General features: G+C 39.2%; 1 protein-coding gene and 1 non-coding gene across 2 annotated transcripts in view; one reads left to right on the top strand and one right to left on the bottom strand.

Moving 5' to 3' along the window:
* Positions 1 to 2,901: 2,901 nt before the first annotated feature.
* The window catches only part of col7a1l (collagen type VII alpha 1-like), a 75,419-nt gene continuing 52,356 nt past the window's right edge, over positions 2,902 to 25,964 (bottom strand). The window contains exons 79-105 of the mRNA XM_063460588.1: positions 23,765 to 24,295; positions 23,593 to 23,628; positions 22,637 to 22,663; positions 22,492 to 22,551; positions 20,909 to 21,034; positions 20,653 to 20,724; positions 20,440 to 20,475; positions 20,231 to 20,290; positions 20,036 to 20,080; positions 19,896 to 19,931; positions 18,781 to 18,816; positions 17,492 to 17,548; positions 17,212 to 17,283; positions 17,019 to 17,090; positions 16,902 to 16,937; positions 16,732 to 16,812; positions 16,579 to 16,632; positions 16,424 to 16,477; positions 16,252 to 16,314; positions 16,043 to 16,105; positions 15,769 to 15,885; positions 14,494 to 14,571; positions 10,232 to 10,285; positions 10,086 to 10,134; positions 8,656 to 8,832; positions 5,553 to 5,624; positions 2,902 to 3,116 (exon numbers count right to left, since the gene is read on the bottom strand). Of these exons, the coding sequence (XP_063316658.1) occupies positions 2,902 to 3,116; positions 5,553 to 5,624; positions 8,656 to 8,832; positions 10,086 to 10,134; positions 10,232 to 10,285; positions 14,494 to 14,571; positions 15,769 to 15,885; positions 16,043 to 16,105; positions 16,252 to 16,314; positions 16,424 to 16,477; positions 16,579 to 16,632; positions 16,732 to 16,812; positions 16,902 to 16,937; positions 17,019 to 17,090; positions 17,212 to 17,283; positions 17,492 to 17,548; positions 18,781 to 18,816; positions 19,896 to 19,931; positions 20,036 to 20,080; positions 20,231 to 20,290; positions 20,440 to 20,475; positions 20,653 to 20,724; positions 20,909 to 21,034; positions 22,492 to 22,551; positions 22,637 to 22,663; positions 23,593 to 23,628; positions 23,765 to 24,295 (2,379 nt within the window). The remainder of the gene's footprint in view (positions 3,117 to 5,552; positions 5,625 to 8,655; positions 8,833 to 10,085; positions 10,135 to 10,231; positions 10,286 to 14,493; positions 14,572 to 15,768; positions 15,886 to 16,042; positions 16,106 to 16,251; positions 16,315 to 16,423; positions 16,478 to 16,578; positions 16,633 to 16,731; positions 16,813 to 16,901; positions 16,938 to 17,018; positions 17,091 to 17,211; positions 17,284 to 17,491; positions 17,549 to 18,780; positions 18,817 to 19,895; positions 19,932 to 20,035; positions 20,081 to 20,230; positions 20,291 to 20,439; positions 20,476 to 20,652; positions 20,725 to 20,908; positions 21,035 to 22,491; positions 22,552 to 22,636; positions 22,664 to 23,592; positions 23,629 to 23,764; positions 24,296 to 25,964) is intronic.
* trnac-gca (transfer RNA cysteine (anticodon GCA)) lies at positions 25,335 to 25,406 on the top strand. Its single transcript has one exon. It is a non-coding gene; the product is annotated as a tRNA-Cys (tRNA).

The raw sequence follows: 25,964 nt of genomic DNA, 5'->3' as shown, positions 1-25,964 counted from the left end.
TGGCCTCCTGTTGGTGGACTGAAGGCGTCACGACTATTGAAACTTTTTTTCTGCCTCGCATCAGACTTTAAAAAAAGTGTTTTATGTGCAGCTGCTCCATGATAGCCTGTAAGAGTTCCAACATCTTTAAGCCATTCAGTGGCATTTGCGTGAAACTGACAGGTTTGCGGTTGATCAACACCACGGACAGCTCCCATTGACACGTTTGTTCTCAGCTGAGCGGATTTGACGCTTATCTCAGGCGCACGTGGCAGGATATGTTTGGGTTTTGAATCAATAGTTAAATAAAATTGTCTCACATTATAATATTAGGCGTGTCTTCAGAGGTTTCCCACTTACCACTGTTAAAGCTGCACAAAGAGCGGATCAATTTATGATTTAAAGTAATTAAAAAGTAATGGTTGCAGTGATGAAAGGATGTTAAGGTAAAACAGAGAGGATAAAAAAAAAATCAGACCAAATGGGTAGAGGATGGTGATAGAAAGAACGAGGAGCCAGCACAGGTACAGAAAATCAGACATCTAAACCTGCAGGCGTAAAAACCATAGGTGGGGCTGTCACACCGTCAGCTGAAAGAGGACTGGAAAAGTTGGAGAGAGAGAAAGTGACATAGAAGGTAATTGATCTGGTTATATTCACTTACTAATGCCATTAGTTAAAGCTTATTAAGCCTTATTATATAAAGGTAGAAAGTCCGCACATTACATGCACTGTTTTAGACAATATCATTCTATAATGAATATATCATTGTATGTTCATTATAGCGAAATGTAAACCTGTAGATTATAGAACAGGTCATAAATATAAATCTTCACTTTATCAAAGCAAATTTAAAATCCTTCAAATACAATATTGTCTCTTTAGCTCATTTTATATATTAATTTCATAAAGACTAAGAACTGAATGAAGAATAAAGGTGCAGAGTTTAAAAGTTTCCCTGCTCTTTCAGATGTCTCCATCGACATCAGTTTCACATCTATTAATAAAGAGATGAGCATTTGTTCCATTTGAAGTTTTAATAAGTTGAGTGACACCACATATAAAAACTTCTGTGCGTGATTCACAAATGTTTCTTCAAAAGAGACGAGAGATATCTGAGATTTTCTAGAGAGCACTGTGTTTTAATTACCGTTGAGTGTACACATGACACACAGCAGAGTTGATGTACATTACAATGTCAGAATGAAAAAGAGCATACAGGGGGAGACAGCATCAAAGGGCGCTGGGTCAGGGTCTAATGAGCAACTTCATTCACCTTCATTAATATGAATGTAAGTCTTCACAGCTGGAGTAATTGCGTTCTGTGACACACGAGGCAATGAGATGTCCTCCCACTCCAGCTTCCTCCGCAAGTGATCTCTGAAATGGAATTACATGCCCCCTTCAACATCAAGGGGGGAAAAATCCTACATTTATTACATTGACGCTGGTTTGTGTTGCTCTGCTTAGGAGTGAAGGCCTATTAACCACAAAGCACTTTCTTGCTACTGTTTATACTTATAGGTTAAAGGTTGAAAAGATTAAAAAACAGCTAAGTTGTCACTGAGCTCACAAGGCCTAAGAAAGCCTTAAGTAGTGAGGCTGTCCTGCATCTGCATGTGTCTTTGCAAAGCAAGTTTTTTTTTATTTTTCTCATCTCTATTTATCCCTTTATAACTGGGTTGGTTCAAAAAGTGTAAATGTCTACATAAGAGTTTAGCAAAATCTACAAGAAAAACAAAAACAAATGGCAACTTGAAACTATTAAATATGAAATTAAGCTTATGCTTTAAGAAAGTTTTAATATTTCTTTTGCCTTGTGCTTAAATTAAACATTTTTAATTTTATAATGAGATTTCTTTATGTCTAAAAATATCAAGTAGACATATCAAGCATCTTTGCGTGTGGGTGTACATCAGAGTACAGAATCGTGACTAATATGAAGGAAGCCTCTTGGGGCTTGTCTCCTCTGTCAACTTGAAAAACGCTATTTTTACAAACCAACCTGAAAAACAGATTAGAGATATGAAAGAACCGAGGAGCAACAACCTGGCAACTTGAGAGCCTAAAATGTGTCGTGCATTTTCATCTGTCACACTGCCAGAAGAGAAAAAAACAACAACCAAAAAACTTCAATGCGTGCTGCCCCCTCATCAACACCCACACAGGAATCCCCAGCTACTGCTGAGTCGGTCTGATGGAGAGTCCTCTAAAACAGCCCCTGCGTGAGCTCCCACACTGGGCCCCTGTTGGCCCCTCATCTGGCTCCCAGCCTGACCCATAACACCCCCTGCCAAAGAAACATATGTAGTGGTGGAGGAGTCAGCAGGCAGTCAGCTATCAGCTTCTCATTTCTGCACCACACAGGATGTAGGGCGATTGACAAAACGTAAGAAAGGTGACAGTTATATAAAGAGATACGCTATAGCGAGCTGGAAAATGAAAGAGGCTGGCATGAAAAAGACAAATCGTGAATGTAAAGGTGGATTTAAGATTTTTTTTCAGTAATGTTTATTTTTGGCACGTTTACATTCAAAATCTTTGTCAATGTCAGTCTATTTTAGTAACACAGCTGCAAGAAAACGTACCTACATGTGCAGATGTTATGTGAAATTAAGAAAAAAATCATTCACATTTAGACTACATCGCATCCCATTATCCATATATAACAAATTGAAAAACATCTGTTAAAATATATAAATAAGAGCAATGCAAAATGCAAAAACAATAACATTTTACACAGTTATGTACAAAATTAAGCATCTTGTTTGGGGGTTGCTGGCTCAGTCTCCAAGGTTCTGCGGCTGTGGAGGTGTACATTTTTTTTATAGCATCTATAGTATCCGCACATTCATATTGTATAACCAAAAATCTCTTCAAAGCAGGATTTTTTTTCAGTCACTGGATTAACTGTTTGAAGGATTATTCCCTGCGCGATCTGATTGGTCCCCCCACAACTCGACTCTCCATCTCACACCATTTCTCGCACTCATATCTGGAAGAGAATCTGTTTTGGTTGCCACCACAGCCCCCGTAAACAAACGGTCTGCATTCCCCCGATCGGGTGTGGAAGTACCAGACCAGAGAATAGTCTGAACAGGCTCCTTCTGACATCGGCTCCAGGCAGCGGTCTGTTACTGAAAGAACAGGTAGATGGGGAAAAGCGTAAAGCTGTCCTTCAAACTGACATGCTGTGGAGTCACTCTACTTCAGGGGTGGGGGAACTCCAGGCCTCAAGGGCCGGTGTCCTGCAGGTTTTAGATATCACCCAGGGTCAGCAGATCTGAATCAAATGTCTAGTTCATTACCAGACCTCTGGAGAACTTCAAGACATGTTGAGAAGATACTTTAGCCATTTAAATCAGCTGTGTTGGATCAAAGACACATCTAAAACCTGCAAGACACCAGCACTCGAGGCCTGGAGTTTCCCCACCCCTGCTCTATTTTCACAAGTGTTAGATCCTCAACAAAGTGCAGAGAATATGTTTTGTTGAGTGTATACTCACTTTAACTACAGTTATGATCAGAAGTTCACACGCACATTTGAATTTAGTTTGGATTTTTCTGTCATCCAGGAAGGGATCAAAGTATACATGCAGGATCAAATATATACATATACTCGCTTAAATCTTTAAATAAGTGATAAGTTCTACAATGTCTTAACTTGACAAAGCCAAGGCCAGTTAAATTCTCTGCTGTCATCACGATTGACTACAACTGGTAGTTTTCCCTGCTTAAAAAAGGATTTGTTTGACACTACTGATTGGACTGATCAATACTAACAATGGGAAAGTCCAAGGAACTCAATGAAGATCTAATAAGGAGAATCTCTTGGAGCCATTTGTAAACAACTGCAGATTCCAAGATTGCCTCAAACATCCATCTTTTATATCCGGTCTTTAAGTCTGACGTCATTAGCCGTGTCTGGGCCCAAACTCTGCTGCAGGTCCATAAGTCAAACGATCACTGAGGCCTCACTGAGAGCTGAAAAACTGTCTAAATTCTTTCATCTGTAATAAAATGATCAGTGTGGCTGCTCTACCAGGTGTAACAATTAAGTTTAACATCCAGGCATCCATGAAAACAGAATTTATGACATTTAAGGGAGTTATACGTTAGCAGGGAGTTAGCTCGCTAGTTTCCATCTAAATATAGCCTGTCCTGACTGAGGGATTTCTGAAACAAATTAAGATGCACAGCTCTGCTATCACTTTCGACATAAATGAAGACAGAAAACTAAACAGCAGTGATGTTTTTAGGGTTACTGAAGTTTGGCTAGCTGGTACACAATGATGTGCTACATCATTGCTAGCGACACAGCTATGTTAGCATAATATAAACAGTGAAGCTGGAGGAGGAACTCTAACTTTTTTCCACTCAATAAAAGTTAACATGAGGATTCTCGATGGTCAGAGACAAATGCAATCGCATGGCAGGATGCTGTAAACGGACCAAACTTCAGTCGGGAGAACAACTGAGATCATCCATCCACAATACGAGGTTAGTCATTAACATACTGCTGCATGGGCTGGGCTGTAGTTACATGTAAGGTTTTAAAAACTGAGCTTTAAAATGAATTGCGGTAATAAAAACCAAGAGAGGCCGACAGTGATCACTGACTGTTTTTAGGGGCTTTTTGAGATTAAATAGAACAAGATACAAAGCATTAAAACATGTTAAATACACAACAGCCTTGTTAAACGCAGGGTAGTTTGGGCCCGGAAGCAGGATTCATCACATCATCACTTGAGCCACGCGATCGTGGTTCGCCTTGTAATCGGAAGGTTGCTGGTTCGAGCCCCGGCTTGGACAGTTTCGGTCGTTGTGTCCTTGGGCAAGACACTTCACCCGTTGCCTACTGGTGGTGGTCAGAGGGCCCGGTGGCGCCAGTGTCTGGCAGCCTCGCCTCTGTCAGTGCGCCCCAGGGTGGCTGTGGCTACAATGTAGCTTGCCATCACCAGTGTGTGAATGGGTGGATGACTGGATATGTAAAGCGCCTTGGTGTCCTTAGGACTATTAAAGCGCTATATAAATACAGGCCATTTACAGGCCACTTAAAGACCGGATACAGTTTATTTAGCTACTAGTGCTGACGATAAAGGACAGTGTAACTGATAATGATTACTATTTCTTTTTAAATTTATTATTATAACTGATTATTTGTGCAAATTGTAGCCATATTAATCATACAGTGTCTGTTGCGACAACCCTAGCTGTAACTTAAACTTTATTTTCCTTCTGTAAGAAGAAAAACCTATCCAACCACTGGGAAATAAAACAGATAAAAAGGTATTTTGAAATGACTGAAAACTTGTTGTGGAAGCTAATATTTCTCCCAGGTTCTCCCAGGTCTATGTGATAAGCTAGACTACCCATCTATCATATTAAAAACACTGAGCCTTAACTGACTCTAACTCTCAGGAGGTGAAAACATTCAAAAAGCTCGAGTGTCTTTAATATGAAAAGGGTGTTGAGTGACATCAAATTTATAATTTTGTTTTGATACACAAAGCAAATAAAGGGAACAAGAGAGGAGGGAAATAGACACAAACAACATCAGTTTTCTCACTCACTTGCTGTGTTTCTTCCATATACCCTTCTCTTCTTCCTCTGTCCCCACTCCACAGTCCCTCCATCATGAGTATCTGAAGCCAGAAACAAAAGCAATTACTGATACACAATAAAGAACCACCTTCACTGGACATTACGAGTGTCAGTGACATTTTAGCTCATCCAACTGAGCAAATTAGTGAGAAACAGTTCTGGACCTTCCAATCATCAACTTTCTGTTTTTCGTGCCAACTATAAAGTACAAACTTTTGAGGGAATTCATATCCTGCTATCATTAAAGCTAAGCAATAAAAGGGGAAATCCAAAAGTATCATTAAAAATTATTGATAGAGCTGGAACGAACTTTGAAGCACTTCAGCTGTTTGTTCTACAAGGCCTGCTGTATTGCTTTCCCTTCATCTGGATTTATCAAACAACATCATTAATGTAGGGTTTTACTGTATTCAGAAAGTGAACAATAAACACTCAGTTCTGAGAGAGATGCTTACATAAAGGAATTCTTCATCACAACAAATGATTTTTGCACATGGATTTCATAAAAATGGGGCTTTTAAAGAAATCAAGCACAAGCTAACCCCCTGATTATAAATACACATGAAATTTAAATCACAAGTAAACTCAATAATACCAAAAGCTTAACATGTTAGGAGGAGGAGGTTACAGAGGAAGCTGCAGGAGGCGGCAAACAGTTTGAGCACAAGTATTATGTCAACTATGAAGTCTACTCACCCATTTCACCTGCTGCCTCTGACTTTGAGGTCAAGGTCACTGAGATTCGAGCTCATATAAGAACTTTAGTAGATACACCTCTGGTATCAATTTGAAGCTCCTAAGTTGCCCCATTCTCCAATTATCGCATTCACAAACTTAGGTGTCCATGCTGCCTGCCCACCTGGCAGGGTGACGACAACATCCCATCAGTCTTTAGCAACTGAGAGGTAAAAACAATCGACCACTATACTAATATGTGATGTCACAGTGACTAAGTAAAGTAAATCTACATACAGTTAATACTTACAACATATATTTGCAGGTGGCTAAAACACTGATTTTGTACGAATTAGCCACATATTTTTTTCGTCACCACAGTGGAGCATCTGCCTCCATTTTAACCTATCCCAAGCAACTTTTTGTGTGACACCAATCTTCTGCATGTCCTCCTTCACTACACTCCATGAACCTCCTCTATGGACTTCCTCTGTTCCTATTTCTTAACTATCCTTTGTCTGGTATGTGCTCTATCCCTCCTCTGTGCATGTCCAAAACCATCTCAGCCTGAGCTGTCCCTCTGATGTACCCATCTCTAATCTGGTCCATCCTGGTCCCTCCCTAAAAAATCTTAACATCTTCAACTCTGTCACCTCCAGCTTACAGCAGGTCTCACTACCGTCTTGAAAACCTTCCCTTTCACTCTTGCTGCCACAAATCACCCCTGGCACTCGTCTCCACCCACTCCACTTTGTCTGCACTTTCTTCTTCACCTCTCTTGTGCACTTCTACTGAGTTTGGATGGCTGACCCCAGTTATTTTAAACTCACCAATCTTCACTATCACTTCACTGTTATATCTGTCTTCCTCTCATTCACACACGTATTCTGTCTTGCTTCAAGTGACGTTCATCACTCTTCTCTTAAGAGCATACCTCCACCTCTCCAGGCTCTCTTCCACCTGCTCCCCACTCTCATTACAGATCACAATGTCGTCATTGAACATCATAGTCCACGGAGACTCCTGCCTGACCTCATCTGTTAAGCTTTCCATCACCGCTGCAAACAAGAAGTGGCTCAGAGCCGATCCCTGATGTAATCCCATCCCCACCTTGAACCCATCTGTCACTCCAACTGCACACCTCGCCACTGTCTTGCTGTCCTTACACGTTTTCACTCCTTGGGCATCCTCTCATGAAAACAATCTGGTTTTAACACATAAAAATCCACTACCCACTCTCCTAGACATCTGCATACATCCACAGGTATGCAGTTTAAAGTTTTAAATGTTTGTACTACAAAAGTAATAAAATATTTAACCCACATGTGAAGAAAATCCTTCATTCTTGGGTATTTTTTTTTTTTTTACAAAAAGATGCTTCATTCCTTGTGAAGAATTTTATCCACTGTGTGCTCACAATCTAGCATTTCAGGACAGATAAGAAGAGCTATTCACGTGAGGTTTATAAGTTTATGTAAGTATCCGCTAGAGGAATATTGTCCATCTTAATTATTTGTTGTAAAACATCAGATTTTGTGCAACAAAACAAGTGAACATAAACACCATATTTATTTTGGTGTGAATGCTGAGCTGTACTTGTACAATCATTATTTGGGGCACAGATGAGTACTATATTTAATGATTTAAATGAATAAATAAACCAGTTGACATTGACGCAGGGCAATGACAGCTTTGTGCTTTGATCAGCTGTCTGGTTTATGTACCTGAAGCAAGAATTACAATAATTTGGGATGCAGAAAGCAATTTCTGCCCGTGGCTGTATTAGCTAATAAGCATCATGGCATGTGAGATTGCTGGTACAAGCTGACCTTTGGTTTAACTTTGGGGCTTCCCTATAATAGCACTCTATTTAATAATTACTACATTTTGGTTTCCTTTTCTGTCCATTGCTTAGCCTTTTTTGGGAGAGCACTCACAGTGGTGAGACTGACAAGAAAAAATGGAAAAAGTAAGCTGGTATGGCGTCACAACACAGATCTCTAGATGTGTCTGAACTGAGTATGCTGCAGTTCTGGGATATTTGCATCACTTGTAGATGTCCTAAAAGTTAAAAAAAAAAAAAAAGGCACAGACCTGGCAAATAAAGAAATATTACCTAATCACATCACCTTTAATCAGACATGTTCAGCATGTTCAGTGGTGCTTTTACCTTAATGTTTAACTAATGAATGGATACAGTATCAGAGACATGTAGGCAGGCTTGTTTTCTTTGTCCTTGTCAGGACACAGCACATTTTAATTGCCTGCATCACAGCTGCTACACATAAGGTTGATATATGCAGCTATTTAGCCAGACACTTGGTCACACGCTATCTAAAGCATCTGTGTGTTTGGCCAGAGGCGCTGACCCTGCAAACAGATACTTGTGTTTCTTACCAGTCTGGTTTTGTGGGTGCCCTTCTCCCATGTTGTCTGCCATGTTTTCTTCCATACTTTGTTCATGCAGGTCATGGGTGATAGATTTCACAACGTCTTTTTGGTCATTTTCATTCTTAGTCACTGCAGTTGTTGCATCTGGGTCAACAGATTTTACCATGAACTTGTATTCCAATCCTGCAGTGATAAAAACAGCATGACTTTTTTTTGCTAGGAATATGGGAAATAGCTAATACCTCTTTGGGAATCATCTTGTTGGGGCAGAAATACTTTTAACTTTTTCATGTTTGGATAATTCACAGTTCACTGTGAAGTAGGTGACTTACAAAAATAATTTCTTTCAAAATGGTCAGGTACAAGGACTGAACTGAAAATGAGTGATGAAGCAGCAAATGGGCAGCCTGGAGAACTATCGCTCAGAAGGACTTTGAAACAATTACAAGCAATTCTGGCTCCTTGGAAGCAAAGTATAAAGAAATGAGGGCTGGCACAAGGTTTTTGCACAGTACTGTATATATTTGTCACGCATCAAATTTAAGTAATTAAATTAGCCATAATACAATAGTTTAACCAGAATTCTAAGTATTTAAAATATTTTCTTTCATTCTTTTATTTCCTTCAGCCCACTTTATTTATTAGTTTATACTTTATTTCCCTGTAAAGTGTTCCTATGAATACGTGGGAGTGCTATTGTTTAATAAAGACAAACAGCAGGAAACAAGAAAACAAACACATAAAAAAAACCCACCATCTATTCACAGATTATACTTGGAACACTTCACAAATCAATAGACTGTTCCTTTTCTGGTATCGCATACAAAAATAACATTTAAGCAAATGAGACTATATTTTCACATCAACCACTTGTGGGTAATTAGCATGTCTGAGAGGCAAACCTGTGTTACCGTTACTAGTAGGCAGCAGGAAAATCCAATCCTTGTCAAGGATGCAAAATGTAGTCTAGATATTATACAATAAATTCTGTTAAATTGAGTTTAATTTAAGATCATCTCAAATTGTGGTTTGAGTCACAGAGCTTTCATTTTATCTTTCCATATACACATGTGGCATGCCAAAATGTCTTCAGTGAAAAAAGGTGTGTTGCAGACAATCAGCCTCCAAATATCGTGAATGTGCCGTGGAATCTGGGTGAGGCGTTCTACTTAATGGCTGTCTTGTGTTTGTGAATGGCTCTGCTGTTGCTGGCACCATGATGCGTGTTCCTCTGAGAGAACATAACAGATGGCTGAACACACACGGGTGCCATGCTGCTGCCACAGGAGCTCTACAACAAACAACCACGCGTTCGCAATATGCAGGCCTATCTAGAGGCACACGTTTATTCACTCATGGATGAAGTACAAGTGCACGTACTGTAGGAGGTTGAAAATGTACAAACGAATAACACGTGCGCACAAGCACACTCTTACCGCACTTTTCTACCACCTCCTGGTTGACTAGCTCCTTCACTTCTTCAGCCTTGAAACAAAGAAATGCAAGAATGTGAATAATTTAAATGACAAGTCAGTTTTTAGCCTTTTGTCATGTGTGAGTGTGCAAGCGTGCTAAGACGTACTGAGAGTCCAGGCTCTCCTTTCTCCCCTTTCGCTCCTTCAATACCAACTTTACCCTAAAAGATATTTACATATTATATTTATATTGGATGACAGATTCAGACAGTTTACTGACATTTGCACTGAAAAGTGATGAGACACAACAACATATTTGGACCCACACTTCTCTCAAGTTAACATGTACACAATATTCAGTTAAGGAGAAGACAGCCATGCAGGTAATTTCACTTATTTTGGCTTATTACACCTTTTAGATCTAACAAGGACTAAAAGTCATGTGAAAAGGAAAGTTTTCACAGCAAGTGTGACCACCTCTATTAAAAGGTTTTTAGTGGTGTGCCAGACTGAAAGCATTCAGGTGTGTGTTAACACAATGTCCACTTACAGAAGTGAACACCGCAGCAATCATGTGTTTTATTTTGGTGAACACATGAAATACAAAATTACAGATCTGGAGACAACAAGGCTGAGAACTGAAAACATCCGTGAGAGAGAATATAGTGCCCTTAAATATGAGGTCACAAGCCAATTTTTAAAATCAAATCAAAATACTTAAATCTCTTGATTGTTCTATTGCTGTGTGTTTTGCATGTTTTAAAAAACCCAGTTTGCACAGGGCTCTAGTTCTTTAAATGGAAACAAAAAGTGGCATTTACTGTCAATGCTAAACCATTTATTTGAGCTTGTGCACAGAATACATGAGAGTTCAAACACTGGAACAAGAGTGTTTTTAACTGTGACCATTTAAAAAAAAGTAGAGGTATGATTAGGCAAAAAGGTCTGTTACTACTGGTGATTTTTGAAGTCTGAAATCTGCATGTTGCAGTTTGCTAACACAGCTAATGTTATTCAGCTGATTTGGTGTGTCATTAATTGCTCTATGTAATGGTATCATGATATTTGCAAAGGACTACACAGACACAATGACCTCAAAACAAAGGTTAGTAAGATAGCCCAGATATTAGTATTATGTGAGGGCTGTGTGCAGGCAGGAATGGTGGACCCAAAGTGCAGACGCTTGGAGGCAAAAGGTGAACTCAAAACAGCTTTAATGCTGAACTCAAAAAAGGTAACAAAACTAAGACTCCAAAGAAACTCAGGCAAGCAGACAGAACACACAGCATAGTAAACAGTAGATCACGACACGGACACAGAAACACAGGGCTTAAATACACAGAGGGAGCAATCAGGGAATGGGTAACAGGAGGGAAACACAGCTGGGGCAAATCAGGCCTAACGAGACAAGGGGAAGCAAAACCAGATACATTAACATCAGACATGGACCTTCAAAATAAAACAGGAAACATAACACAGACTGAACTAAAGACACAGACTCACACGCAGGCACTGCAACAGAGGGAACAGAGATGTGGGACCAGGGCAGACACAGACACTGACTGGACACGGGGATATAGCAACTAAGGATTACACAGAGACATAAACCATAAGACAGAACTCTAACAAAGAAACCAAAGACTAGAAATGATAAATAATATAATAAACTCAAAACCCTGGGTCAACGACCCAGGCATCCAAACAATTAGTGCCTTTGGGACAGAGCTATTAAAAGAACACTGTTGGGCGGGATGTGTTTATTTAGCTACTGAGTATGACTATCAAAAGTCTTTTGCAGACAGACCTGCAATACTTTTAATGCTGTGCAAAATAAAGGCGCAACAGAGCTAAACTAAAACTAAATAATTAGCCACACTTTTACATTATCAATGTATCAAAAAACAATGTGCAACATCAAAGGGATTACTCATTAGTGGCAAACAGACAACTCTTCAATCCACCACATCTAAACAGAGCCTTGAGCATCTTTTAATCTCTAATGTGGGCTGGATCTGTTTTGGAGACCAAACAAGAAAATATCTTAAAGAAGAGATAATATTTTCTTGGTGACCAGAAAAATATCTTTAGGCAGCCAATAATGTGTGTAATGCATTTTAAATAATTTCATTTAAATTAAACCTTTCTAATGAGTCAGTCACACTAGAGTAAAAATACAAAGACAAACTGTAACCAACTACAAGTAGTTGCAGCAACCAACTGGTTGTCCATGTTTGATCACAAGGTGATTGCACACATTGAGGGAGGTAACCTGTCTCCAAACAATCCCAGTCTGACTTGCATTAACTCAATCATTCTCAAACAGATTGTTGAAGGGTTGCAAATACAGTCCTGATCAGAAGTTTAAGACCGCTTGAAAAATGGCAAAAAATCACATTTTGCATGGTTGGATCTTAACAAGGTTCCAAGTAGAGCTTCAACATGCAACAAGAAGAAACGGGAGTGAGACAAAACATTTTTTTTGAGCATGCAATTTATCGAAAACAATGCTTAAACTGAAACAGGCTGTTTTACAGCTGGTCAAAAGTTTAGGACCACACCTCCAAAAAAACCCTGTAAACCCCCCCAAAACAGAAATCAAAGTTCAAAACATGAACTCAGTAATGAGTAGCTCCACCATTATTGTTTATCACTTCAAAAATTTGTTGTGGCATGCTTGATCCAAGTGTTTCCATGAGGTGAGTGGAAACTGCAAGCAGTGAAGACAGCTGCACGAGGGGCATCTACTCGATGGAGCTGGTGTCCATTCATCTTGTCATCCATCCCCAAAGGTTCTTAATTGGATTTAGATCAGGGTCCCTTGTCCTGCAGGCATTGTGTACTGTAGTGTTGTCCTGTTGAAAAACCCAGTCGTTACCATGCAGACGAGGGCCCTCAGTCATGAGGGATGCTCTCTGCAACATCTGGACATAGCCAGCGACTATAGTGTTTGATGCCCCTGCACCTCCTGACGCTTCATTGTTCCACTGAAGGAAAAAGCACCTCAGACCATTATGGCGCCCCCCTCCACTGTGGCGCGTAGACAATATCTCAGGTGGGATCTGCTTGTCACGCCAGTATCATCAATGTTAAATTCTTTCTCATTAGAGAATGAGATGCCGTCTGATGGTTATGAGGCTGCAGTCAGCACCAGTAACAGCCTTAATTTGGTTCGAGGATTGTCCAGTGTCTTGACGGACAGCCAGTTAGATTCTCCAGCTCAGTGCTGGTGAAATTATTTTCAGGTTTTCCACTTTACTTTTTTGCTCCATAACCCCCAGGATCATTTAAGAAATTCCAAATGACTGTCTTACTGCGTCCCACCTCAGCAGTGATGGTGCGCTGTGAGAGACCCTGCTTATGCAGTTCAACAACCCGACCACATTCAAAAAGGAAATGCCATCAGAACGTCATGACTGTGTGACTACCTGACAAAAAATGACAATGAATCCACATTTTTGCACAGATTTGGCCTTTTAAAGGCATGTGGTCCTAAACTTCTGATGAGCTGTAAAACAGCCTGTTTCATGCAATAAATTGCATGCCCCAAAAAAAATGTTTTGTCTCACTCCCATTTCTTCTTGTTGCATGTTGAAGCTCTACTTGGAACCTTGTTGAGATCCAACCATGCAAAATATGATTTTTTTGCCATTTTTCAAGTGGTCTTAAACTTCTGATCGGGACTGTGTCTATCATGTAATTTAAAAACATAAGCAGATTGACAGTAATCAGAGTCAGTCTGCATCGGTGAATGCAACTTTTCAGCGATTTTGCTGAGTGCCTATGTCATTTTACGGTTAAATTACCATACTGCAACAGCTATATCACTATTTGTGGAGGAATTTCTCTTTCAGATCTGAGGTTCTTATTCGACTCTGAATGGAAGAAGTAAATGTGAATTTCTGTGGATGTAGACAGTAACAGATTTGCAACAGATGGCAACAGATTTGCCTTTTTCCCCAATTTATCGCACTTAATCGGCATATTATCAGAAACAGATGCTTGACGCATTCAACTGCAAACTGATAGCAGACTGACTCTGTCTTATTGCTGTTTAATCGCCATCTTTATGCACCGAAATCTCTTTGAGGACAACAACCATCGCAGACCTCGTCCCCATCTTCTAAGCAACCTGTTTTCCTTACTAGTACTTCAGCATTGTGTTTTATTTTTGCCTCCCAAGTTTAGCCAAAAGTACTAAACACAGATTCTAGCAGGAGAAACACACGGACCCTGTACCACCAGTCCTTGCCAGCAGCAAGGACTGGTGTACTTTTAAATGAATATTTATGTTGTTTATTATGAATATAAAGCAAATTATATACTTTAGCTCTGTGAAAGTTACAGGAAATAGTATAGATGAAGGGATGTTTCTGAATTACAAGTGTGCTTGAAGAAAACTGTGTAGAGATGTGAGTGCTGTGTGTCTCACATTTTCTCCTCTGTGTCCTGGTGTCCCTGGTGCTCCACTCTGACACTTCTTTGATCTGCCTCTTCTACCCCTCTCCCCCTGTTTGACCAAAAAATGCAAGTGCACAGTGAAAAAATATATTTTTAAATACAACACCTCTAAATCATCAACAACAAGAAAAAATGTCCATAGCAGCACACCTCATCACTCACTTCTAAACAATATGAAAGACAGACCAATTAGGCACATCCTTGGAATATCCTCATTAGAGGTTTCCAGCCACTCTCTGTCAACACTGAGAGTCCAGTAATTGTAGCTGAAAGGAGCTAATTGAGTAAGATATTACTTGAAAGCTGCAGACAGAAATAGACCTCTCAGTGTGTGTGTGTGTGTGTGTGTGTGTGTGTGTGTGTGTGTGTGTGTGTGTGTGTGTGTGTGTGTGTTTGTGTGTTTTAATTGAGGACATGTCTCTGCTGTATCCACTGCTGGTGCCACTCTCTTACAAAGACACGGTGATGACTGTAATCAAGCTCAGCTCCTGCTCATTGTGTTCTGTCACATATTTAGTCTTCTCTTGTTGGGCTTTAAAGTCCAAAAATGTATTTGTGAGTAAGTGATATAAGCTATGTACGCACAGGTGCCCGTTCTTTCCCATAAATGGACTACCAATTTAGCGAACCTGCTAAATTAAAAAAACATATACATTATAAGACTCTGATAGGGCATAAACTTATAGAAATATGTTTCCCTCAACTGCATACTTCATTGCATATTTGTGCCTTTATGTCTGGAGTCTCTAATTTAGCCCCATGGCTTTTTAGTGCTGCCAAGACAAGTTTTTGTTACGTGACTATATTGTGACTGCATCATTTATTTAAAGACTGTAGCATTCATGTTCAGTGTTGAGTAAAAAAAATGCCCCATTAAAGTAGTGATCAACTACTCCACTAATGTGTGCCAGTCTTTAAATAAAAAGTTAATATCTGTTGATAAGTTCTAACTTTTGGCCCTGATATTGTGTGATGACAGCTTGTAGAGGGCATCTCATGAATATCACATTTCTTAAAGACAAAAGTGACAATTCTGTATGACGTTACTGATGACACACGTAACTTGTGAATAGGTGCTTGGAAAAGTAAAGAGAGCGCTAGACTACTTTTAATTTGTTATCATGAGATAATGAAGTCGTGATCAGGGGAGCAGCAGGTGTACTTGAGATAATTAGACTGTGTTATTGATAATGAGCCTGTGTTTCATCAGCAAGTACAAGTACCTAAAGAGTTGGGCATACTGTACCTTAGGCCCTTTGTCTCCCTGAGGCCCTGGCGGTCCCGGTGGTCCCATATCACCGTCCCTTCCTGGACTTCCTGCTGACCCCTTGAAACCTGGGAAACCTGGGAAACCTGCTGCACCCTGAATTCATTAAAAGAAAAATTTGATCACAGTGGCTAAACCGCTGTAAAGCTACATCATTATATAAATATAAACAGATTTCACAATCTTTTAATAGGATATAAAAATAAACTCTAGGATAAAAAATCACAGGTCATATGACTTTGAATTGACAAACCTTTTCCCCTCTTACTCCAGGATCACCATCAACACCATTGATCCCACCTTCTCCCTTGTCTCCCTAAAATTTCACAAAATGAGAAACAGTAACTGATTTGTTTGTGTGTGTGTGTGTGTGTGTGTGTGTGTGTGTGTGTGTGTGTGTGTGTGTGTGTGTGTGTGCTTGGGAAATTACTAGGGGAAATAAACGCACACTTAAACGCTTACCTTGCGTCCCGTGACCCCATTCAGTCCAGGTATGCCCGGGGTGCCAGGTAACCCCATATCTCCCTGTTTTGCACAGACATATATGGAGTATGCATAGAAAGTTTTTCACATAGCACCGCTACATAACCTAACACAGCTCGCTAATCAAATAAGAATCAAATTAAGGGATAACCTTTTCTCCATTCAGGCCAGGGCTCCCAGTGCGCCCAGGAAAACCTCTGAAACCCTGTAAAAGCATGAAACATCACTTAATTCATTAAAACACAGACACACAAGCAGGTAACAAATTAGGAAAAAATAATCAATGTGAAAATGGAAATTCTTCACCTTCTCCCCTTTCTCCCCTTTTTCTCCTGGTAAGCCAGGTTCTCCTGGATCACCCTATGGAAAAAATAAAAGAATGACAAACTAAATTAACTGTATTTGAATGTTTAGAAATCAAAGGTGCTGTCAGTAGTTATAAACTGCTCATTAGAGTACCTGATTACCCTGTTGTCCTTGGAGTCCATTGTCTCCTTTATCCCCTTTGGCTCCATCCAGCCCATCAGCCCCATTGCGACCCTTGAATCAAATTAAATTGTTATTATCTCACTTGATCACATCTTAAAATAATACTGAATATTGGCTTTAAATGTCGTAGACGTCAGTACCATCACTCCATTGACTCCAGGATCTCCTGGATCTCCCTGCAGACAATCATGACAATTTCACACACAGAGCTGCCAGAAATGAGTGTTTGAACTAATGTTGATGCCTAACTTACTTACTTTTTGTCCTACCGGGCCCCGTGCTCCAAACCTTCCCATTGCACCTTTTATACCCGCATTACCTTTTACACCCTTTTAAAAACAGTTAATTAGTTACATTTTAGATGTTTTTAAGCAAGACATGATTGGTACTACACTCTGTAACCTGCAAACTTTTCCAAACTCTAAACAACTTTGTATCTGAATTCATTACCTTGACCCCAGGAGGACCGTCCTCGCCTTTTTCTCCTTTATCCCCGTCAAAACCAGGTGAACCTCGCTCACCCTGAAACAAAATGCCCGCACACTTCTTCATTGCTAATTTATTAAGCTTTTTTGTGTAATTTCACACACATTCTTTTAAGCTTACAGCTTTTATTTTCAGCTGTTTTTTATTGTGTATGTGTTAGATGGCTTGAGTTGTTTCAATATGTTTTGTACTGAAACTCATTTTAGTGGAATGAGTAATAGAAAAAAAGTCAGTGGGATCTTACTGGCTGTCCTTTGGAACCCTTATAGCCACGAGGTCCTTGGATTTGAAGCACACTGCCCTGTAGAAAGGAATTCAGTTGTACACTCAGTATGAAACTAATGTAAATACAGCTCATTCAAAAATAAAGAACACCCTCTTTCAGTTTCAGCCTTCAGCACAAAAACTTCCTATTCATGTCAAGCACGGTGGTGGTGGGGTAAGGATTTGGGATTGTTTTGCAGTTACAGGACCTAGGTACCTTGCAGTCATTGAATCAATCATGAACTCTGTTGTATACCAAATAGAGATAGACTAGAAATAGGCTAGATTCAACTGTGAGGCCATCTGTCCAACAGCTAAAGGTTGGCCAAAACTGGGTCATACACCAGGTCAATGATCCCAAGCACAGCAGCACATCTACAACAGAAGTGCTGAATAAGAAAAGAATCAAGGTGTTGCAATGGCTCAGTAAAAGTCCAGACCTCAACATGACTCAAATGCTGTGCCAGCACATTAATAGAGCTGTTCTTCAACAAATATAGTTGTTTTTTCACATACTACTTTTGCAGTCTGGCTTAGTATGTGTTAGTATGTGTTAAATAAATAATGGTACAGTGTAACATTTCAAGTGTTGCTGTTCATCTGAAATTGTATTTACATAATATTAAGACCTGCTGAGGAAATAATTATTTGTATAATGTCCTTTGTATATGTAAAACTCTAAGTTTCTTTGGCTGCTCTTTTATTCACAGGGAATGCTGCAGGAGATGGCTCTGTGTATTATGATTTGGCACATTTTTACACCCAATGGGCTTCCTGATGCAACCCCCATGGGATTTGTGTTTCCTCCTGGTCCTGTACTGGGGATCTTTTGCATTGTTTAACAAATGTGTAAACCACTACAATATGGAGCCACACACATAAAGCCTATCTATGTATACATAAAACCTTTGAACTGAAAGAGGGTGTACTTTAATTTTAATATGACAGTATATCCACAGATACAGTAAATACAAAGGTGTAAGGTCAGAAGAGGTTACTCTCACAACTTCACCTACTTCCAAGGTGCAAAAAGAAGAACATAAAGTCTGAAGAGGATTAAGTTCCAACAACAGCTGTATTTTAAAGAACAACTTTATTCTTTGATTATTTGTTTGCGGAATTTATGATTTAAAGGCACAAGAAAATAATCTATATTACGAGTATTGCTGGAACTTTAACCTTTGTATAAAGCTGTAAATCTTACATATGTCTTGTTTGACACACATTTTTTAATGTGTTTAACCACAGAGCAAGACAAACTCATTATACCCTTTCTCCTTTGACTCCAGGTGATCCATGATTTCCCTAAAAGAAAACAAAACATGATTTTTAAATCCACATTCAAACAGGATGATTTCAATTTCAATTTCAATACAAGAAAAATGCATGCACATTGTAATAGTTCTAGTATAAAATATGTTTGAAAGCTAGTTCTGCACAACATGATGAGATTTTATTGGTTTTTGACATGACTGTCATAGATAATAAAATCATCCAGCAAAACCTTAGTTACGACACTGTCTGAGAAGACAAACAAATATGAATGCAGGCTGACCAACAAGTGACACCACTTTTAACACAGCCTGTACCCACTGATACTTAAAAACAAACGGGAAATTACAATTGCAACATAAATGTGCCTGTAATGGAGCAGAATATTCACATCTTAATGTCAGTGAGTCATGTGCAAGTAAAAATAAATCGCAAGCAGCTGTTTATTGATGTTCGGGCACCTGAGAATTACAGCAGCTTCATGCTTCATGCACTCGTTTAACAGAAATCCTCAGGGTAAAGAGAAAAACATCCAGTCACTCATTTCACTGCTTTGGTTGCACAGATGAAAGCAGCAAGTACTTATGCAAATATATATGCTCATGATCTTGTTCCATTACAACACGCTTATGTCGCAGATAAACTGAGTCCATCTATCCTCCCTGCAGTCAACAGTGATGGATGCATGAATGGAAACATTGTCCTAATATGCACACTGTGTGTCTCTTGCTGTAATTATACATTGTTAACAGTGTTATTGCCGATAAGAAACAAAGATGCGCATCAACTTAAATAATACTTTCTTGACTCTACTGTGTCACATAGTTTTGAGGCGCTTCAAGCAACATGACAGCAATTTCAGTTCACTGCATTTCAGAGCCTGGTATGCTGGAAGCAGCATAGCCTGAGTGCCGTTTGCATGAAGTGCAACAGAGAGTTTTCAGTTTGCACTTGGTGCTATAGTCCTTTAAATATCAAATATATGTAATTTTCTATATTAAAGTCTCATTAGCTGTAATCTAAGACGTCTAATAAAAAAAAATTGGAAAATTGATTTAAAAAAGATGAAGACAAGAAACGTCATTGATTCATCAGTCATGGCAACAGCTCACCTTTTCACCTTTGCTCCCACTCAGTCCTTTAGGACCCTGTTTTTATAAGAAGGGTGAAAGATAGTGTATTTTTATCCTGTGTCACTAAGGGTTTTAAATAAAACTTTTGCTCAATTGTGTGGTTTGGAAAAGTTGCTTACTATGGGCCCAGGAGCTCCTTTAACACCTGGAGAGCCCTTGTCACCCTGGAAAGAAACATTTTCCTGCATAAGCAAACATAGCAAAGCTGATTTTTTGTGTGATATTTTAAAATGATAAAAACTACAGTTCCTGTCCGGTCTAAACATCACCAACAACATAGTCGCCAAATGTCAAATATGTAAAAAGGAACATACCCTTTTACCTGGGAGGCCAACTACGCCTCTCTCACCAGGTTCACCTGGTATACTGTCACCCTGGTAAAATGAAGAAGGGAAAATGATCATTTTGGAAGTCGCAAAAACTGCATAATTGTAGTATGAGGCAAAATAGATTTATGTTAAAATAACAATAACACCATCCTTTAAGTTTGACTTACACAACTGTGCATAATATTAGTACTTACCTTTTCTCCTTTTTCTCCAGGTATGCCAGGAATACCCTATGAGGTGGTACCAAAAGAAATTGGACTCATTTTCAGCCAGCAATAAAACAGAGAGAAACAAAAGTATAAAATGGAAAAAAAATTGTAACAAGCAGTGATTATTTTTTAGTGTAGAAGGTCGGCAAAGAAATAAACAACCTAAAAGACAGAAATGATATGTTAAGTTTTCTATACATGAGGTCCTGGCGGTCCTCGAGGTCCAGGAGATCCTGGGGAGCCATTCTTCCCTCTTTTACCTCGGCTGCCCTAATATCAACACAAACATCATACCTCATCATTATTATTTAAGCAGTGAGGTAATACTTATAACCTTCTCTGTCTATGCCTCTTCTTATTAATTCATTTTCATATTCGATACAGATTATTTCATATATTGTACTGGCATTCAAAAGAGTTTAAGGTCATTGTACGGCAATGTATGATGACATACCTCTCTACCTGCCTCTCCTGGATCCCCTGGAAGACCCCTAAGACCTGTGGAGCCTTGGATGCCTGGATTGCCAGGGATTCCCTGAATGCCCTGAGCACCTGGAGGACCTGGCTCGCCGGGCTCACCCTGAGGCAACACCACGGCAGAAAATAAGAATCCACGAAACAGAGAAAAAAAAAATCAGTGTTTGAAGATGAGCACACCATGAGAGGTCACTTGTCTCTTGTAATGTTGTTATTCAGCTTTTCTATTACTTTTGAATAATTGCTTTGAAATAAGGTCCTTCTTGCCTTTATCAAATTGAAAACTCAAACACAATTTTGAATGAGTCACTGAGTCAATTAAATACTCCAAATTAAAAGTGTGATGTGAATCGAAGTCATTCAAAGTGAATGCTATGGAAGTCTGTGGGGGATAATTAATTTACTAGGACATGTATATGTATACATACATATATATATATATATATATGTATACAGAGAGAGAGAGAGAGAGAGAGAGAGAGAGAGAGAGAGCTCTTAAATGTATTTTACAGCCCACCATTATAAGGTCTATGCTAACCTAAATTAAAACTGTTGCCAATTACTAAATCCACTTGTTATGTTTTTGTAATGCTTAATCCACCATTATGCACAAACTCTTTAATCAAAATGATATTTTGAATGCTAAAATATAATTGTTGTTGTTGTCCAATTTTCAAATGTACTGTTTTGCAAAAAAGCATAAAAAACAGTAAAGAACATCATTATTTTTCTGATTAAGATGACAAATTGCAGTTAATTAGTTGCATTTCTTTCTTTTTTTTTCTTTTTTCTTTTTTTTTGTTGCATTTCTAAACAGAAAAATCATTTGGTGCTTGAATGTCCAAAACTTTTCATTTCATTCATTAAAACAATTCATTTTGAAATTCTTTACTTCAGTTTAAACTGGTAAAATACTCAAGAGCTCACTGAAAGGGAATGAGTCCACATTAACGTATTTCATGATGCTAGATGTGGTCTCTTAGACACATAAGACAAGACATAATAGCGGATTCAAAGACAGATCACACAAGAGTTTCATCCAAAGCAAGTCCGTATTAACACCTGGAAACTATTTGGAACTCAACGAAAAAAGGGACAAGTACATAAAAACAATGGCATCAAGAATGCAAGCTGTTATCAAGACCAATGGAGGCCATACAAAATATTAGTTTTTTAAGTTATGTTTAAAAAGAACTTTGTTTTTTGTCTAATAAATAACGATATAATAATCTAATAATGTAATAACTTTTTTTTAAATAAATTTCTAAAATATTAGTATTTTTCTGTTTTCATGACAGGTGGTCAAATAAATGTATTAAGATTTTTAATTTAACTGGTGTACAGACCAGTAACCATTAGTAACCACCCCCCCCTGTATCTGGATGACAGCTATCAGCTAATGCAGTTTATGATATTAAAAGGTTAAAAGGCTAGTTGATTTAACACTTATGTTATTTATTATGTTAGCACACTTGAAACAGTTCTGACAGTCATTCTAATAAAATTAAAATCAGTCTTTAAAGTCCCCATAAGGGATGAGCGGAGAAATAGAAATTTCACCTTCTGTCCAGGAGGACCAGCCTGACCCTCTGGCCCTCTGTGACCGATGCCCGGCTCCCCCTAAAAATAACAAAACAGATGAACACATCTGCGCAGTCACCATCATTAAAATTTAAAAAGCACAGTTAAATCTTTATATATTTACCTTTTGTCCCTTTTCACCAATTTCGCCCTGAAGAGTGCATAGAAATGAGTTAGAATAATGGAGTGCAGCGTGACACATCCTTTTCATGTGCCAAAATAAACTAACTCGGAGGAATTTAAAAGAAAAAAGAAAAACAGGACTTGTCAGCATGTTTAACAAGGGGAATTATTAATGTCTGCTTTAATCTACTGTCTCAAAGTCATACAGAAATAGAGCAGGAAGGACATCAAAGCCCTGGACTCCACCAGATTCAGTGACAGGCGAGACGGGAGAGAAGCTCTCCCTGAGCTCTGATGTCATTTACAGATGCAGTGTTGGGAGGAGGGGGAGCATCCATGATATTTTTATGAACTGGTGGAACATTTCATGTGGGGACATGTGTCATTCTTGCTTTGTGATCTTAAGATGATAATAAAAATAATGGTTTAAATCAGTGAGACAGTATCAGTAACTCGGTCATTTCAGCACAGATGTTTCATTTCAAAGGGTTATTTCAAGGTTAATGTTGCTTTTTTGGGCAATATTTATCACTAGGATGGAAGAATATCAGTCACACACAGCTAACAAATTTTAGCAGGTTGCCTACTGATCGGAAGGTTGGTGGTTCGATCCCTGGCTCCTCCAGTCTGCATGCCAAGGATCCTTGGGCAAGATACTAACCCCAAGTTGCTCTCCGATGCATCCATTGGAGTGTGAATGCTTGTGAATGTCGTTAGAAAAGCACTCAGTTTAGAGTCAGTGCTTGTGAGAATGGGTATAATTGGGTGAATGTGGCATGATGTATACAGCGCTTTGAGTACTCTGGGAGAGTAGAAAAGCACCATGTAAGAATCAGTCCATTTACCATTCCTTATGTCTTGCAAGGCTTGAGCCACCTGTTGCAAATTTTGATGGCTTTTTTGTCCCTTTTTAATCTTTTCAATAAAGTTTTATCATAACATTCAAAATCTTGTCACCTTTTGTCCTGGTTTTCCATTTTCACCTGGCTGTCCCTGTTGCACAAAAAAGACAGTCAGTTATTTCATCATCATCATCATCATCATGTCTATAAACAGCTAATTTGCAAAACACTCATTGAGCATTTCAAGATAAGTGTAGCATGTATATATTTTACTCTTTTGCCCTTACCTTCAGTAAATAATACCCCGGGGGATATGGGTACGTCAGTCCAGTTTCTTCATCGTAATTTCCCTCTCTCCTCCTCTCCATCTCCTCCCTCATCCTCTCCCATTCCTCCCTCTGCCGCTCCAGTTCTCGTTCGCTTTCCATTTTTTCCCTCTCCAGCTCGGCCTCCCTCTCTTTCTCCAGCTCCTGTCTTTCTCTCTCCATCTCCAGCCTGTCCCTCTCTCTCTCGATCTCCAAGTCCTCCTCCTCCTCTTCTTTCTCTTGATCTACCCCTTCCTCTGTCTCCCAGTCATAGTCTCCACTTCTCTCCTCCTCCTCATAGACTGGATCAGGGACTGGTTTTGGATCAGGCATTAACTCTTTCTCTTTTTCCATTCCCCAGTCTTCCACTTCTGCTTTTGTCTGTTCCTCTCCTCCACCTATTATTTCTGTGGGAACCTCTGTCTCTGTATCGCTGTATCTGTGTCTCTCTCGTGCTTCTTGCCTATCTCTCCTGCTGTGTGTCTGAAGGCCTGGATTTTCTTTTTCGTCCTTCTAAAAACACAAATCAGTGCATTTGTAAGTCATCTATCCATCTGGATTTGGATAAACACTTGATCTCTACTGTTGAAAACAGACTTACACTCCAAATTTTGTAACCCTGAGGTCCAGAGGAGATGTGCTGTAATTTAAACGATCACAAAGCACAATTTTTTTAGATGCAGTTTGATTTTAATTTTTTAAAACATGGAACATGGATGAAAATTAGTACTTGCTGTGCCTTCTTAAACCGATTTCGTCCTCCTGGGGCACCTGGCATGAACGCCTAAAATATACAGTTTTTACTTCACGATTTTAATATAAATTATCATTCATTAGTCTTCTACAAAGACAGGTGATGCTTACCATGGAGTCAGGCCAAAATGTTCCTCTTTTCACCCTGATTTCAGGTTGAGGCACTTCCATCTCCCACAGAGCCTTCATAAGCAAATTTAGCAAATCAATTATGATGATTGATGTTGATATACTTTGTAAGTGCTGAGCCACCTCTAATTTCTTCACATTGTTTGAGGAAAATGGGAAACAATGTGCAGGCATACACAAAAACACAGCATCTGACATTGTGTTTTCAGTTTGTACAATTCTTAAAAAGGTGAAAGTCCATTTGCTATTACCATCTTTATTTTTTAACACAGCCAGAAATTGTCCAGGCTTCTGGAAGAGCAATCAAAGCTCTTCTTTGAATGTTTACTGTCTTCAACAGGTCTGGGCTCTGGGAAGGACAATTGTGACTGTTTGCCAATCAGAAACTTTCCTTCTTATTGCATAGTGGATCAAAATCGGACAAGGTCACCAATGGCTGAAATGCAGCCCTAAACCATGACAGAGCCTCCACCATGTTTTACAGATCGCTGTAGATATTCACTGTTATACTGCTTTCCTAATCTCCTCCACAGATAATTTACCAAAATTACCAAAATTTCTAAATTTTGATTCATCTCCCAATCAGACCTGTTGCCACTAGTTTTCAGTCCAGTTCTTTGCCATCCTCCCTTAAGAATGGCTTCTTTCTGATGAGGCTTCAGGTATAGGTGGGGGTATAGCTCAGTGGTAGAGCATTTGACTGCAGATCAAGAGGTCCCCAGTTCAAATCTGGGTGCCCCCTTCATATATACTCACTGCTTCCTTTGTTATTCTGAACTGCTTCTTCACTTCCACGGAACCAAGTTTTTAATCATACTAGTATTCTGTTGCTGCTTTTCTGTATTTATTATGTTGATGTCTCTTTTTTTCCCCTTGTGCAATATTTTGGCAGATCTGCAATTTCCATAGCCCTTCCACCCTTACTTATTATTTATTATATTCTAGCGTACATAGTAGGGCAGCACGATGGCACGGTGGTTAGCACCGTGGCCTCACAACAAGAAGGTTCTGAATTCAACTCCTCCATCAGTCTGAGGTCTTTCTGTGTAGAGTTTGCATGTTCTCCCCCGGTCCTCTGGCTTCCTCCCACAGTCCAAAGACATGCACTTAGTGGGATTAGGTTAATTGAAAACTCTAAATTCCCATAGGTATGAATGCGGGAGTGAATGTGACAGCAAATGGTTGTCTGTTTCTATGCATTAGCCCTGTGACAGATTGGTGACCTGTCCAAATAAAAAGTTCTAAGTTCAACAGATGGATCCACTGAACGACCAGGTGTCATTGCTGGATTTTTCCTGGT

This window comes from Pelmatolapia mariae, linkage group LG17 (genome assembly GCF_036321145.2).
Source record: "Pelmatolapia mariae isolate MD_Pm_ZW linkage group LG17, Pm_UMD_F_2, whole genome shotgun sequence".
NCBI classification, from domain to species: Eukaryota; Metazoa; Chordata; class Actinopteri; order Cichliformes; family Cichlidae; genus Pelmatolapia; species Pelmatolapia mariae.
Note: the sequence above shows the minus strand (reverse complement) of the source record. Positions and strands in the feature narration are given on the sequence as shown.